Source organism: Chiloscyllium punctatum, chromosome 7 (assembly GCF_047496795.1).
Source record: "Chiloscyllium punctatum isolate Juve2018m chromosome 7, sChiPun1.3, whole genome shotgun sequence".
Lineage (NCBI taxonomy): Eukaryota > Metazoa > Chordata > Chondrichthyes > Orectolobiformes > Hemiscylliidae > Chiloscyllium > Chiloscyllium punctatum.
In genome coordinates, this window is record NC_092745.1 from 43,768,889 (window position 1) to 43,787,013 (window position 18,125).

General features: G+C 40.2%; 1 protein-coding gene across 4 annotated transcripts in view; it reads right to left on the minus strand.

The window, feature by feature from the left end:
• Positions 1–18,125, minus strand: part of fam20b (FAM20B glycosaminoglycan xylosylkinase) — a 162,279-nt gene that overhangs the window by 76,842 nt on the left and 67,312 nt on the right. For all 4 annotated transcript variants that reach the window (XM_072573452.1, XM_072573451.1, XM_072573450.1 and 1 more), the window contains one exon: positions 14,517–14,603. In XM_072573452.1, the coding sequence (XP_072429553.1) occupies positions 14,517–14,603 (87 nt within the window). The remainder of the gene's footprint in view (positions 1–14,516; positions 14,604–18,125) is intronic.

The window sequence follows — 18,125 nt, forward strand, 5'->3', positions numbered from 1 at the left end:
CTCCAACCATTTCTTGATATCACGTGGAATGAGTCGAACTGGATGAAGACTGGTATCTGTTCCGTTGGGGACCACTGAAAGGAAGCCCAGATGGATGATCCACTGGGCACTTCTGACTGAAGATTCCTGCAAAATTTTCAGCCTTATCTTTTGCACTGATGTGCTGGGCTCTCCCATTATCGACAATGGGGATATTTGAGGAGCCACCTCCTCCAATGAGCTGTTTGATCATCCACAACCATTCACGACTGGATGTGGCAGGACTGCAGAGCTTAGACCTGGTTGACGGATCACTTAGCTCTGTGTATCATTCACTACTTATGCTGTTTGGCATGTAAGTGGTCCTGTTTGGTGGCTTCACCAGGTTGACACCTTATCTTCAGATATGTCTGGTGCTCCTCCTGGCATACTCTCCTGCACTCTCCATTGAACCTGGGTTGATTTCCTGGCTTGATGGTAATGGTTGAGTGGGGAATATACCTGGCCATGAGGTTACAGATTGCCCTGGAGTATAGTTCTGCTGCTGTTAATGGTGCAGAGAGCCTCATGAGTCTGGAGTTGCTGGATCTGTTCAAATTCTGTCCCAAAGAAGGTTATTCTCGATGTGAAGGGGAGACTTAATCTCCACAAGGACTGTGCCGTGGTCATTCTTACCAATACTATCATGGAGAGATGCATCTGCAGCTGGCAGATTGGTAAGGATGACATCAGGTTTTTCCCTCCTGTTGACTCCCTTACCACCTGCTGCAGACCCAGTCTAGCAGCCATGTCCTTTAGAACCCGGCCAACTTGATCTGTAGTACTGTGCCAAGCTACTCGTGGTGGTGGACATTCAAAGACCCAAGAAAGTTCATTTTGTGTCCTTGCCACTATCAGTGCTTCCTCCAAATGTTGTTCAACATGGAGGAGTACCGATTCATTAGTTTAGGGAAGACGGTACATAGTAATCAGCAGATGTTTCCTTTCCCATGTTCAATCTGAAGCCATGAGACCTCAGAGTCTGGAGTCAATGCTGAGGACTCTCAGGGCAATTCCTTCTCGACTGTATACCACTGTGCCACAACCTCTGACAAGTCTGTCCTGCCAAAGGGATGATGATGGTGGTGTCTGGGACATAGTCATACTCATTGAATCACACCTTCCTGACAATGTCAGGCTGTTGCTTGACTAGGCTGTGAGACAGCTCTCCTAATTCTGGCACAAGCCCCCAGATGTTAGTGAGGAGGACCTTGCAGGCTTAACAAGGTTGTTTCTGCCATTGCCTTTTCCAGTGCTTAGATCAACGCCTGGTGACTTGTCAGTTTACATTTCCTTGAGATTTTGTAGTGGTTGGTTCAACTAAATGGCTTGCTAGACCATTTCCGAGGACAACTGAGAGTCAAGCACATTGCTGTGGATATGAAGTTACATACAGGCCAGACCAGGTGAGGATGGCAGATTTTCTTTCCTTAAGGACATTTATGAACCAGATGGGTTTTTCTGACAATCAACAACAATTAAACGTGATCAGTAGATTCTTAATTCCAGATCTTCTATTGAATTCAAATTCCGCGATCTGCCATGATGGGATCAGAATCCAGATTCCCACAACATTAGCCGAGTTTCTGGATTAATAGTCTAGCAGTGATACCACCAGGCCATCACCTTCCCACTACTCCTTTTACCACCCTTTTACTATTGATGTCTCAGAAAAAATTTGGATCCCTTTTCCTGTTTCCTGGCAGTCTTTTTTTTCATAAATACTTCTTGTATTTGATTTCTCACCTCCCTTCTGAATCTTCTGTATTCAATTTAGTTCTCAAGTGTATTTACTACTTAACAGTTGTCATAAGCACACTCTAAAATTTAGTTTCCATTTACTTTGTCATCCAGGGTACTCTGGATTTGTTTACCCTACCTTTCTCTTGCCTGTGTCCAAACATTCTCCTCTTTGATGTTCATCCATTGTTCAGCTACTGTTTTTTCTGCCAACCATTGGTTCCAGTCTTTTCAACTAATATCCATCTTGCCCCATTGAAGTCTGCTCTTCACCTTACTCTGGACTGACCATTATCACTCTCCAGAGCCATCCTAAACCTTATGATATAATGATTAAGGTTTTCTAAGTATTCTTCACTGTCACTTGATCTAATTAGCCCACCTCATTCCAAAAAACTATGCCTTGCAATACCCTCGGTCTTATCCTCAGATTGCCTTGGAAATTCCCCCAAATGCAATCCAAAAATATTCCGTGACCCTTATACTACCACTGTCCCAAATGAAATATAGGTAATTAAGTCTCTCATTGTAATTACTCTAAGGCATTTACACCTCTCAAACTTCTGGCGGTGTATATATTACAATGTAACTGCATCTTCCTTATTCCTTAGCTCTCGCAAATTTGATTCTGTACTTTAACCACCCAAATACCTCTTTCTCCAGCAAAAATGCTACCCCTTTTTACCTTTCTAATCTTTTCTACACATCCTGTAATCAGAAATGTTTAACACCCAGACATTCCATTCCTTAAGCCAAGTCTCAACTTCATTATGTCATAGTCATGCAATTTCTGATCGTAACTCCCCAATCTTGTTAACCATATTCCATGCTTCCATGAATGTTGTGTAACCCAAATTTAACCTTCACTACTTTTTTCTCTTACTTCACTTATTAAATACCCACTCGTTATGTTAGTGCTGCGTGCCTCTCCTAAAATTTCAAATACCCTCGTATTATTTGCTCATATTCTCTCCTGGTTCCCAAAAGCTTGCTGAGTTTGTTTAAACTCTCAACAGCACTAGCAAATTGCCTGAAATGAATGTTATCCCAGCTCTGGTCAAGTGTAATACGCCTGGCCTGTTCCAGTGCCATCACTCCAAAGCCAGTCCCAATATCCCAGCAAGTTAAAGCTATCCCTCCTACATCATCTTCCAGCCACGCACTCTTCTGTCTTATTTTCGTATTTTGGTACTTACTCACACAAGGCATTTGAAGTAATCAAGAGTCTATTACTTTGAAGTTATGCTTGCTAATTTTCTACCTACCTCCCTGAATTCCAATTAGGGATTTACATCCCTTCCACCTATATTGTTAGTATCAATGTGATCCATGGCCTGTTCATCCTGCCACAGAAGAACGCCCTAGAACCAGGGAGGGAACAAATGACGCAGGATTCACGTTAACTGCTGAAGAAACGCCCATCTGTTCTTACTAAAGAATTCCTCTTTCAGTTGAGCCATAGAGTCATGCAATACTGTACCAGACCCTTTGGTTCAGCCAGTCCATGCGGACCATAATCCCAAACGAAATTAGTCCCACCTCTCAGCACTTGGCCCACATCCTGCCAAATATTTCTTATATGTGTAATTACCTAAATATCTTTTAAACATTGCAACTGTACCCGCATCCATCACTTCCTTTGGAAGTTCACAGCATACACAAACCAAAACAAAATGCCCCTTATGTTCTTTTTAAATCTTTCTCCTCTCTCTTTAAAAATATGGCCCTTTAGTCTTGAAATCCCACTATAGAGACAAGACACATGCCTTTCACCTTACCTATACCCCTCAGTATTTCATAAACCTCTATAACGTTACGTCTCAACCTAGCCAGCTTCCCATTATAACTCAAACACTCCATTCCCGGCAACATCTTGGTAAATCTCTTCTGAACTCTCTCCAGTTTAATAATATTCTTCCTATAATAGGGCAATACTACTCCAGAAGGGGCCTCACCAAAGTCCTGTACACCAACATAACTTCCCAATTCCTATATTCAAAGGTCTGAGCACTGATGGCAAGCATGCTGAATGCCTTCTTAACCACCTTATCTACATGTGATGCAAAGTTCAAAAAATTATCTGAGCCCCTAAAACACTCTGTTCTACAACCCTGCCCAAGGGCCTACTTTTAACTGTATAAGTCTGGTCTTTTTTTTGTCTTAGTAAAATGTAACACCTCGCATTCATCCAAATCAAACTCCATTTGCTACTCTTGAGCCATTGACCCAATTCGTCAAATCTCTTCATAATTTTAGATAACCTTCTTTACTGTCCACTATACCATCAATTTTGGTGTCACCTACTAACTTACTAACCATGCCTTCTATATTCTCATCTAAATCATTTATATAAATGACAAACAAAAGTGGACCCAGCACGATTTCTGTGTAACACCACTGGTTACCAGTCTGGAAAACAACCCTCCACTATCACTCTCTGTTTACTGTCATTAAGCCAATTTTTTCTTCAAATTGGCAAGCTCACCCTGAATCCCATGTAATCTAATTTTAATAATTTAGAATGTGGTCAAATGCTTTACTAAAGTACAAGTAAACAATGTCTACCACTCTGCCTTTGTCAATCTTCTTGGTTACTTCCTCAAAAAACTCAAATCAAGTTTGTAATTTCCCTTGCATAAAACCATGTTCACTGTCCCTAATCATTCCTTGCCTCTCCAACTGCATATAAATCCTACCTTTCAGAATCAGTTCCAGTAACTTACCCATCACCAAAGTCAGACTCACAAGCATATAGTTCCTAGGCTTCTCCTTACATCCTTTCTTAAACAAAGGCACATTAGCCACCTCACCCATAGTTATAGATGATACAAATATTTCTACAAGGTACCTGCACCTAACTTTCCACAAAGTCCTGGATCAGATCCTGAAAATCTATCCACCTTTATATTTTCTAAGACCTCCATCACCTCCTGTTCTGTAATGTGAATTGTTTTCAAAACATTATTTATTTCAGAGTCCTCTCATCTCTATTTCTTTCTCCACAGTAAAAAGTGATGCAAAATATTAATTTAATATCTCACCCATCTCCTGAGGTTCGACACAAAGACGACCTGTTTGATCTTTAAGAGGCCCTACTCTCTCTTTCTAGCTGTTCTTCTGCTCCTATTGTACTTGCAGAATCACTTTGGCTTATTCTTGATCTTATTTACCACAGCTATCTCAGATCCTCTCTTTGCCTTCCTGATCTCCTCCTTAAGAATAGCCCTATACTCTTAACACTGTTCAAAAGGTTAATTTGAACACAGTTGTTTTACTGTAATATATGATTATTTTTTATTCTTGACTAGAACTTCAATATCATTCTTCAACCATTGTTCTCTAATTCTACTAGTCTTATTGTTTGCTTTAACATGAACATAATGACTCTGAAATCTTGCTATTGCACTTTTGAAAGTCTCCCACTTATCAAATGTCCCTTTATTTGCAAACAGTCCACTCCAAACAATTTTTAAAAGTTCTTGTCTGATACCATTAAAATTTGCCTACTCCAATTAAAAACTTCAAATTTTATGAAAGGCTTATCTTTTTCCATAACTATTTTAAAAAACATTATTAGACCCAACGTGTTGCCCTACTATCACTTCAGTCACTTGCCCTGTCATATTACACAAGAGATTATCAAGTTTTGTTCCTTCTCTAGTAGGAACATGTACATATTGATAAAGAAAATTTTCCTGAACACATTTAACAAATGCTTTACCATCCAAATCTTTAAGTGTGGTATTTGGGAAACTAAAATCACCACTACCCTTTCACTCTTCTTGCTTCCCTACAGTACATCTGGACCTCGCCTGGTGCCATGGGCATAGCTTTTGCTGCATTCAGGATCCATTCCCTCATCAATATCCAAAACAGAAAAACAGTTTGGACTGGACCTCTGGAGACTCCTGCACTACTTAACTGTTTCACTTGGACTGTCTGGTGACTTATCCATTCCTGAAAGGCCTGACTTGGGGTGTGACCACTTCCATATAATTCTCTGCTTCATGGATACACTTCACTAACTCCAGCCATTGACTGAGCTCTGAAACCTGGAGCTCAAGCTTTTGCAGCCATCTCTTGCACACGTATTCAGCTAGGTTCCGAACTTCGGCCTGTATTTAACCAGCAAACCTGAAACACACTCCCAAATAGGTCCAAATCCTCTTGCCTCCTGAAAAGTAAGCAAATGCGCCCAACTCTCAGCCTATCTTTAGGTTCTATTCATGTAGGTCCAACTCCTCTCACCTGCAGAAGGCATCTTAAATTCCACCAACTGCTTTGCTGGAATTTGAACCCATAGCTGTATATGCTGGGACTCTGGGTTACCAGTCCAATGAGATTACCATTATCCCACTATCTCCTTGATTTGAACATTAGGTTAATAACCCCAAACAGCAGACTAATGATATTACCACTGCATTACATCTTCCTCTGCAGGTAAGTGTTCTGAATCACTCAAATCATCCAATGAAATAGCCAATCCTAATATCCACACACTGATCCTAATTCCAGGTCGGAGTTGAGAATTACACCTCAGAATTATTTCTGAAACGAATTTAAGAGTCACAGTCCCAGGATATTTCTCAATTAATTCTAGGTCAGATCAGCAAAAAATGTTATTTATGAAATTCAAGATAGATTAACACCTGGGGGGAAACCGTTGAGAAACCTGTAGGATCAGTCTAGATTGTATTTGATTTTTGCCACAGAGTTGTTTGATTATAGTCTTTTATCCATACAAATGGCAGGTTATTCTAGGTGTTAGAATTCAAATTATTATGCATTATATTAACATTATGCAGTAACATTCATTACTGGTTGTTCAAGGCTATGAAAACATGTGGCTTTATTCTCTAATTACTCTGGACCTTTCAATTTATCTACTTTAAGAAAAATGGCACTGGTTCCTAATAGGTGTAAACATTCTCACTCTTTTACTTCTTTTTGGTAGAATTGTAAGCCAAGTTTAGAGTTTATAGAGTCATAGAGATGTACAGCACGGAAATAGATCCTTCAGTCCCTTTCATCCATGCCGAGTTCCATTTGCCAGCACTTGGCCCATGTCCCTCTAAACCATTCCTATATTCGTATACCCATTCAGACTCCTTTTAAATGCTGTAATTGTACCAGCCTGCACCATTTCCTCTGGCAACTCATTCCATACACGCATCATGCTCTGCTTGAAAAGGTTGCCCTTTAGGACCCTTTTAAATCTTTCCTCTCTCAACGTAAACCTGTGCCCTCTAGTTTTGGACTCCCCCAACCCTGGGGAAAAGACTTTGTCTATTTACCCTATCCATGCCCCTCATGATTTTAAAAACCTCTATAAAGGTCACCCCTCGAGCTCTGAACAGCTGTGTGATTTTTAGAGTAAAGGGAAGCAAACAAAACAATTAGTTGCTGCTAGAGTGATCTGGAGGACAATCAATTTACTTGTCAATCCATGGAACACTGTGGACACAACTAGTTCGACACGGTTAGTCAAAGGAAGACTGATGTTACCTAGCCAACATATTATTCATTAAAATAAAGGGGAGGGAATAAAAAATTCTGACTGGCTTTGACAGGTGCAGAGTGATTTCCAAGGAGATATGGGACAGGCTGAAATGTTTCACTCTCCCTAGTTTCTATCTAGTTAAAGAATTATTGTAGAAAAGAATCCCTGTCTGTTAAAGAAACATATAAATACTTCTGAAAGTATATCAATTGAACTGTTTACATTCACCGATGAGTGCAAACAATCATACTTCTGAACAACTCATTATCTAAGGATTGCATGAAGGCTTGGGATTCAATCATTTGAAACTGTTTAATTGATTTGGCATATTATAATTCTTCCATTTTCTTTTAAATTTATCTTTTAACTGTCGCCACCTGAGAGAGACTGGGTATAAATCCTAGATATTAATTAGATTATCTTGTCATTTAGCTTTGTCCTGCTATAGTATTAAGAATCAGTTGTTAATGTTTTTTTAAGTTATAAACTTGGTGTCTCAGATCTGTTATTTGTAAACTCTGATTATAAAAAATTGGGCAATTTTGAGGGTTATTGAATATTTCAATTTCAATATGTGGTGAACCACGGATATTAAGATTGGCTTGCAATCCCTGGTCGTAAAACAGTCCATAAAATAAACTTGGCAATCTGGGATTGTCACAACTACCAGCTTGACATTTGAACACACTTTTTCACATATTTTCACACTGTAGCAACAGATGAAATACTTGAATCATATCTGCTTCCTATACCATTGCAGAGAGCTAAAACAGCATCAGCAACAGAAATATATCAAATTCAGGAGGCAGTGGCCAGACAGGAACTCAAGTCTGCTCATCATTCAATAAGATCACGGTTAATCTTTTACTTTTATCCCACCTCCTTGCCCCTTCCCCATATCTTTTGATTACCTTAATGAATAAAAGAAATTATCTATCTTGGTCTTAAATCCTGGAAATTCAACAAGCAAGCATTCATATTTCCCAGGGGGTTAATATTCCAAAGAATGACCCTGGAATGAAGCAGGTTTTCTTGAATGCTCAATAGTTAATCAGTGACTACGAATCACAGAAAAATAATAGTCTTTAATTTTTTTTTAATAAACACATTGTGGATACTGTTGACTATGCTACGTTTTCCATTCTTCGTTGCCCACAAGAATATGACAGAAAGCAGATTTCTTGAAAGGCTGTAGTCAACATTCTGTACTGTGTCATAACTCACTCGAGTAGATCACTGGAAATCAAGTCCCACTATTCCCAGAGTCATCACAAATCTGGAAAGAATTAGTCAACTATCCAAAGTCACCAAATTTATCTGGCTGATGAACTCAGGTCAAAAGTCAACAGGTTTCCGTATGTAATAAGATAATAACTGCTTATCAGAAATAGTCTTTACTCAATGGCAATTAGAAAATATGAACTGCTAATTTCCACCTCTATACAACTTGAAACCCAACTCTTTTAAATTATCCCCTTCACAAACTGACACACAAAGACTGGCAGAACCTGGACGTTAAGTTTGGTAAAAGGCAAAACCAATATCAGGGAGAAACCACCGGTCAGGACTACAGCAGTTGATAAGTTGTTTCTGTTGGTTTATTCCAATTCCTTCTCAGATCTTTACAGTTAATATCAAGCTGTTTGCACACCGATGCTTCCTCACATTCACTGCCTTGAAAGGCTTTTGATTTCTGCTTCAACAGGGCATTTGCAGAAAAAAAAAAGTGAATGAAAGACAGCTAGATGTTAGAGGAAACTTTCTGGCATCACTACACAGAGTCAAACAGTCATTCAACACGGAAACAGACTCTTCAGTCCATCTCATTCATACCGACCAAACATCCCAATCTGACCTCGTCCCATTTGGCAATATTTGGCCCATATCCCTCTAAACTCTTTCTATTTGTATATCCATCCCGATTCTTTACCCACCTCCACCAATTTCTCTGGCAGCTTGTTCCATACACTCCATCTGCTGCATGAAAAATGTACCCCTCAGGCCTTTTTAAATCTCTTCTTCCTTATTTAAACCTATATCCTCTAGTTTTGGACTCCCTCACCCTAGGAAAAAGACCTTGGTTATTCACTCTATCTATGCCCTGCATGATTTTATAAACCTCTATAAAGGTCACCCCTCAGCCTCCAACACCCCAGAGAAAAAAAAAGGCCCAGTCCGTCCAGCCTCTCCCTATAATTCAAGTACTCCAGTCACGGCAACATCCTTGTAAATCTTTTCTGCACCCTTTCAAGTTTAACAACCTCCTTCCTACATAAGTGCAAATAGAATTGTAAGTAATATTCTAAAACTGGCCTAACAATGTCCTGCAGAGCCGCAACATGACACTCCAACTCCTGTACTCAACATTCTGACCAATGAAGGCAAATATGCCAAACACCTGCTTCACTATCCTGTCTACCAGCAACTCCACGTTCAGGGAACTATGCACCTGCACCTCAAATCTCTGTTCAGCAACACTTCCCAGGACCCTAACCATTAATTAATTACACCCTGCCCTGGTGTGCCTTACCAAAATTATCTTATATTTATCTAAATTAAACTCCACTTGCCATTCCTCGGCCCAATGGTCTGTCTGATCAAGGTCCCATTGTACTCTAAGATAATCATCTTTACTTTCACTGCACCACCTATTTTGGTGTCATCTGCAAACTAATTAACCATAATCCCTATATTCCCATCAAAATCATTTATAAATGACACAAAACAGTGGACCCAGCACCAATCCTTGTGACATACTGCTGGTTACAGGACTCCAGTCCGAAAAGCAAATTTCTACCACCACCATCTGTCTCCTACCTTCAAGCTAATTTTGTATCCAATTGGCTAGCTGCCCCTGGACCCCATGTGATTTAACCTTACAAACCAGTCTATCATGCAGCAGCTTGTCGAACGCTTGGCAGAAGTGATTTAACCGACATCAACGACTCTGCCTTCATCAATCTTCTTTGTCGCCTCTTCAAAAAACTCAGTCAAATTACTGAGACACGATTTCCCACACACAAAGCCATGTTGACTATCCCTAATCAGTCACAGTAAAGGGGGAGATTTTTTGATGATTTCCTTTTCCACGCTGGGTGGCTCTCTGCTGTATTGGACTCGCATAAGCTATAGTCACTTGGTCAGAACCAATCAAAACATCGTTGTTAAGCAGGTGTTCCACTGTTCAGATGTTCCAGAAAAAAGGCAATATTGTATACAAGTCAATACATGGTCCAGTAAGAATTATTTAAACATGATATGATAAATAAACGGTGATCTTTTTGCAGAGTTTCCTTGGTTTAAAGCAGTACCTTGCTTTTTTAAGTTCACAGGCCAAAAATAAGGCAGTAAAAATATATGGTCTTTATGTGCCTACACTTTGGAAAGATGAAAATTTTCACCACATGGTGTGGTGACAGACAACAGGAAACAAGACAAATCTACTCATCCTTTCTGGAAGACCATATAACAATATCCACAGATGAGCCCCTGTCCATTACCTTGGTCACCTCTTCAAACAATTCAGTGAGGTTTGTCAGCATGATCTACCTGATGTGAATCCATGTTGGCTTTCCCTGATTAATTGAAAATTTCAAGATGTTCAGTTACTCCATCCTTAAATGATAAATTCCAACAATTTCCCCACCAGAGATGTTGGACTAACTAGTCTGTAATTCCCCGGTTTTCCTCTTTTACCATTCTTAAAAAGCAGTGTAACATGTGCAGAAAGATGGCTCCTGGATCTAGAGAACGCTAAAAGATTATAGTTAGGACATCTACAATGTGGTCCCCTATGCCCTTTAAACCCTCTGATGAAAAGTTAGGTCCAGAGATTTGTCACTCAAATTGCATTAAATAAACATTGGCAATGAGGAAATTAAGTTATTTTTTATTTAGTCTAGGGCCCCAATCCATTGTTAATTTCCTTGGGACTTGTAACAAACTACCCTCCTTTTCTACCATAAAAACTGAGGCAAAGTGATTATTCAATATATCTGCTATTTTCCCATAATCATTGACAATGTCCCCACTTTCAGTCTTCAGTAGGCCAACATTGCTCCTGACCACCCACTTTCCCTTCATGCAACTATAAAATTTCTCGTTGATTTTGATATTCCTGGTAAGTTTTCTTTCATAATTCCTTTTAGTAGCTCTTAAAAACCTTTTGCTGGACTTTGCATCGTTCCCATTCAGCAGGATCTGTGCTGCTTTTGCATTTTTGTAAGCCCTTTCTTTTGGTGTTATCCTGTCCCTTATCTCTTCAGTTGCCTATGGCTACTTTTTTTGTGAAGTTTCTCCCCCCTACCTCAAACTGGTTTCGTATTGTGTAAATGTTTCTTTAAAAACTCTCCACTGATGTTCAATTGTTTTATCCTTGAATAGATTTTCCCAGTTTACTGTGCATAATCTCGGTCTCATCTTATGAAATCCTTAAACTTCGAAACTTTTGCGTATTATGCGTCAGGGATGAACTCATATGTATCTGGTATGGCTCTTTGTTGCATCATTATCCCTGGAAACCTCCTCTGACAGTGAATCTGTGAATAAATTTCCTGGACTTTACCTTCAACTTGCTGTGCATGGTAAATGCCCATGTTGCCACTGGCCAGTCCATGGAGGCTCAGTAGTTAGCACGAAGGCCTCAGGTACGAAGTCTGCACGTTCTCCCTGCGTCTGTGTGGGTTTCCTCCGGGAGCTTCAGTTTTCACCCACAGTCCAAAGATGTGCATGTTAGGTAGCTTGGCTGTGCTAAAATTGTCACTTAGTATCCAGGGTGGTGGAGGCTAGGTGGGCTAGCTGTGCTAAATGTGGGGTGACAGGGATAGGGTGGGTGGGACGCTCTTCAGAAGGTTGGTGTAGACTCAATGGGTCTCTTTCAGCACTGTAAGGATTCTACGATTAGCTTGCTTGTCTTTCAATTGACATGAAAATACCTGCACGTTCCCTGCGTGAGAACAGGTCAGTTAGGGGTGCAATAAGTCCTTAAGCACAAGTCCTTAGTACAATAAAACTTTGGTCAGGGCCCATAACCGTTGCTGTATACAGTGCCTTTCACTATTTCTCAGTAACATGTAGTGAGAATTTAATTAGCTGCTGGTACAGCGGGATCTGTAATATTGTGGACCTCAACAAGGGGAACAGATGGATCATTCACTCAGCACTTTGGCTGAAGATGATTGCAAATGCTTAAGCCTCATCTTTTGCATTGAGTTGATCAGTTCTTTCATCACTGGGGATAGGAATGTTAAAGCTGTTGTCCAACAGCTTTAACAACTAGATGTGAAAAAATTGCAGAGCTTAGTTTTGATACATTGGTCTTGGGAACATTTAGTTCTCTCAACTGAATGTTGCTGCCACTTTTTGGAATGTAATCAGTCCTGTGCTGTACACCTCAATTTTAGGTATGCCTCATGCTGTTCCTGGCATTGCTGTAGGTCTGTAGTCATGTAGAAGCCAGACTAGGTAACAATGAGATACCCTTACCTAGATGACATAAGTGAATCTGATGGTGTTTCACAACAATTGGTAATGGCTCCATGTTCACTATTAGATTAATTTTAATAGTTTTCATTGCCTACAGGAATAGTGCCAGAAGACTGGAGGATAGCAAGTATTGTCCCCTTGTTCAAGAAGGGGAGTAGAGACAACTATGGTAATTAAAGATTAGTGAACCTTACTTTGGTTGTGGGTAAAGTGTTGGACAAAGTTATAAGAGATAGGATTTATAATTATCTAGACAGGAATAAATTGATTAGGGAAAGTCAACACGGTTTTGTGAAGGGTAGGTCGTGCCTCACAAAGCTTATTGAGTTTCTTGAGATGGTGACCAAACAGGTGGATGAGGGTAAAGCGGTTGATGTGGTGTGTACGGACTTCAGTAAGACATTTGACAAGATTCCCACAGTAGGCTATAGCACAAAATACAGGAGGCATGGGATTGAGGGTGATTTAGCAGTTTGGATCAGTAGTTGGCTAGCTGAAAGGTGACATTTGATGGGAAATGTTCATCCTGGAGTTCAGTTACTAGCAGTGTACCACAAGGAAATGTTTTGGGGCCACTGCTGTTTGTCATTTTTATAAATGATCTATATGAGGGCATAGAAGGATGGGTTAGTAAATTTGTGGATGACACTACGGTCAGTGCAGTTGTGGACAGTGCTGAAGTATGCTGCAGGTTACAGAGAGGCATAGATAAGCTGCAGAGCTGGGCTGAGAAGTGGTAAGTGGAGTTTAATGTGGAAAAAGTGTGAGGTGATTCACTTTGGAAGGAGCAATAGGAATAAAGAGTACTGGGCTAATGGTAAGATTCTTGGTAGAGTATTTGAGCAGAGTGATCTCAGTGTTCATGTGCATGGATTCCTGAAAATTACCACTCAGGTTGATATGGTTGTTAAGAAGGTATACAGTGTGTTCGCTTTTATTAGTAGAAGAATTGAGTTTCGAAACCAGGAGGTCATGCTGCAGCTCTACAAAATTCTGGTGCAGCTGCAGTTGGAGTATTGCATACAGTTCTGGTCACCGCATTATAGGAAAGAAATAGCAGCTTTGGAAAGGATTCGGAGAAGATTTACTAGGATGTGGCATGGAGGGTAGGTCTTATGAGAAAAGGCTGAGGTGACTTAATTGAGACATATAAGATAATCAGAGAGTTAAATAAATGGACAGTAAGAGCATTTTTCCTCGGATGGAGACGGCTAGCACGAGGGAACATAACTTTAAATTGAGGGGTGACAGATATAGGACAGATGTCAGAGGTAATTTTTTTACTCAAAAAATGTGAAATGCACTGCCTACAACAGTTGCATACTCACCAACTTTAAGGGCATTTAACTGGTCATGAAATAAACATATGGATGAAAATAGAATAGTGTAAGATAGATATGCTTCAAATTGGTTCCACAGATTGGTACAACATGGACTGCCAAAGACCATGTACTACACTGTAATGTTCTATGTTCTAGATTCATTAACTGATTTAAAATTCCGTCCTAACACATGCCCACAGAGCATTTGCCTGTGTTTCTGGATTACGAGTTCAGTGACTTTACCACTATGCCACTGCTGTCCCAATATTTAAATCAGATAATTGCAACATGAGGGAAATGAGAGTTCGACAATGAAAACACAAAGTGCTAACTAGCCTGACTGCAATTTAGTTTTCCACAAATAGAGTGAAACGAAAAGATTTTTGATTTTAGCAAAATCTGAAAACAATTTTCAATCTAGTACTATTTTTCTAAAAACATGTGTACAGTACCTATCCAGATGAAAAGCAGATACTTCAGCATTGTGTCTGTCATAACCAGCATATGGTTCCCCTTCCACGACATAACTTCTGCTGTACCTAAACCAAAAGGAAAAGAAATAATTAAACAAGAATTAAACTTCAACAGATTGTTATAGTATGGAAGACAGCTATGTGTTGTTTTCAAGTGTATCAGATGGAAAGACTGATTATCAGTACTATAAAGTACAATATCAGTCAGTTATTTAAAGAATCTCACAGTTCTGAACTGTGGCAAGTATCAAAACAGATGCATCCACAAACAAGATTCAGTGAGTAAGTTGCAAGGGAGCAGTTGCTATTGTCATCTTCCACTCCAAACATTTTTCTAGTTCTATTGATAATGAGGGACCATTGTTACAGTTCTCGTTGATTTTTCTTTTTTTTTAAAAATCAATTTTGGTTTGGATTGAGAACTGTGAGTTAAAGATAATTTTCGACTGTGGGTAAAAGTTAAAAGGTGAACAAACCAAACAAGTTTTTGTTTATTCATGAGGCTAGGTCTGCAAATTAATTGCAGGTTGGTTCCTGATCAGAAGGTTCTACAGACACTCAGTCACCAGAGAAGAACAACATGTTTAAACAGAGAGCAGAAGTTGGCTATTAATGAGGTCAGTATCTGGGGATTGGTTCCAGGTCTGGAAAAGACGTTATGCTCAAGCAGATGGCAAAAACTGAATGCTAACTCGAACTTTGTGGAGAAGGTGGTCAATCTGTTAGGGAGCGGAGAAGTGTTTGCCCTGTCGATGCTGCAGAATAAAGATATTAAAGCTCGCCGCCTAACCTCCCATGTGCAGTTCTTTGAATCTCTGAAAACAGAAAACTAAGTTGTTAGTATTACTGCCCTTATCTGAGTGAACTGTAAAGGTGACCCTCATCAACATCTTCAGAGAATTCAACCAAGAAATCATTGTCTGTGCCAGTGGAAAAACTCACTTAAGTAATCTGGGTCAGTTTTTTTATTTTCTTTCATTTATCCTGCAACTTTTATTTGTCTTCTATGTGAATGGGCTGAAAACAAAGGCTTTGAGTTCATAGTATAGACCAATTAGATTATTTTATTTAATTTTTTATTGCTAAAGTTACTAAGTCATTTAAGATATAAACTGGCATCTGGAATTATTTGTTCAAGAAGTCTGGGACTGGTTATTCAAGAAATCTGGTTAGGAACTATAGAGGTTAATTTTGAGATAATACAATTATCTCATTTTTACATTATCTCATAATTACATTTTGAGATAATTTTGTGTTAATACAAAAGATAGAAAGGCTAATTTGGTTCAGCTATCTACATGGCATTATACCATCCCATTAATTACACAGTGCCTGCAGCTTAGAAAATCCACTTACCCAGCACAAGGTGTTACACCACCAATTTCATCTATTAAAGTATCATATAGTCTCTAATAACCATTCCCATTTTACCACTCAACTGGAAAAATATCTAGGAGTAGAAAGTGCTGGAGAAACTCAGGTCAGGCATTGTCTCTTGAAAAATTGTAGCATTGACTCCATTCCATAACTTCATATTTTTACAAAAGATGACTGAAGCTTTTTGCAATAATTTCCAGCCAGAAGTGCCAAGTAAATGATTAATCTCACCTGCCACAAGAAGCCCTGAGCATCACAGATGTCAGTCTTCAGCCAATTTGATTCCCACCATGTGATATCATAAAATGGCTGGCTGCAGTGGATTCTGCAAAAGCTATGGGCCCTGACAACATTCCAGCATTAATAATAAAGACTTTGTGCTTCACATCTTGCCACACACCAAGCCAAACTATTCCAGTTCATTTGCAGCACAGGTACCTACCAAGAATTGCAGAAAATTGCCCAAGCATGTCCTGTACACAAAAAGCAGAATAAATGCACATCAGCCAATTACTGCCCCATCAGTCTATTCTCAATCTTCAATAAAGTGACAGAAGTAGCAGTCAATAATGCTACCAAGAAGCACTCATTTAGAAATAACCTAAAACAAACAAAGGTGGTTCGGGTTGTTGGATTTCAGGCTTCCCAACTCTACAGGAATTAGGTATTTTCTAATCAACCTGAAATGAGTCATTATTAAACTGCTCTGGAGTACGTGGGACTTGAAGCAACCCAGAACGCCACAATTCCTCAGATACTGAAGCTGTCCACATTCACATGTAGCAAGGCCTGTACAAATCTAGGCTTTGGTTGACAAGAGGCAAGTAACGTTTGTGCCAAGCAATGACAATCTCTAATAACAGAGATTGTCACTCTCCCACGACATTAAATGACGTTACGATAACTGAATTCTCCCACTACAAAATATGAGTGTTATCACTAGCCAGAAATTGAAATGGACTACCACATAAGTAAATAATAGCAATATCCTTACAGATGCAGAAAATCTGAAACAAAAACAGAAAATGGAGAAAACTCAGTAGATTATTTTGTTTTATTTCATATCGATGAAGTTATTATACTGGCAGCATCTGTGGAGACAGGAACAGAGTCGATGCTTTAGTACAACAGGACTCCTGAAGAACAGTTATGATTCCTCTGATACAGTTCTGCAGACACATCGGATCACCACCATCTGCATATTCTCTGCCACTCATCCTTAAATATAATGCCACTGTAACTTTAGTACTAATGGGTCAAATTCCTGGAACTCGCTCCCTAACAGTATTGTAGGCGTTTTTTCACTCCATGCACTGGTTCAAGGAGACAGCTCCTTGAACTTCTCAAGGGATGGGCAATAAATGCTAGCTCAGCCAGGAATGCCACATCTCATTAATGAATAAAAATAAATTAGGACAAACAAAAAGGGGATCGTATGACCTTTTCTGCAGTTCATCTGACAATAAAAGGAATGGAGTTGAAAAATGTGGTGCTGGAAAAACACAGCAGGCCAGGCAGCATCCGAGAAGCAGGAGAATTGGCCTTTTTGGGCATAAGCCCTTCTTCATGAATGAGGCTGGTGTGCCAAGCAGGCTAAGATAAAAGGTAGGAAGGAGGGAATTTGGGGGAGGGGTGCTGGGAATACGATAGGTGGAAGGAGAGGAGGGTGAGGGTGATAGGCCGAAGAGGGGGTGGGGGCGGAGAGATCAGGAAGATTGCGGGTCAAGAGGGCGGTGCTGAATCCGAGGGTTGGGACTGAGATAAGTTGGGGGGGGGGGGGAAGAGGAAGCTGGAGAAATCTACATTCATCCCGTATGGTTGGAGGGTTCCTAGGCGGAAGATGAGGCGCACTTCCACCAGGCGTCGTGTGGCCAGGGTCTGGCGATGGAGGACGCCAAGGACCTGCATGTCATTGGCGGAGTGGGAGGGGGAGCTAAAGTGTTCAGCCATGGGGCGGTTGGGTTGGTTGGTGCGGGTGTCCCAGAGGTGTTCCCTGAAACGTTCCGCAAGTAGGCGACCTGTCTCTCCAATGCAGAGGAGACCACATCCGGTGCAGCGGATACAGTAAATGATTTGTGTGAAGGTGCAGAGGTATGGGCGCAAGTTTTGCACTTCTTGCGGTTGCAGAAGGTGCTGGGAGTGGAGGTTGGGTTGGTGGGGGGTGTGGACCTGATGAGGGAGTCGCGGAGGGAGTGGTCTCTCCTGAGTGCT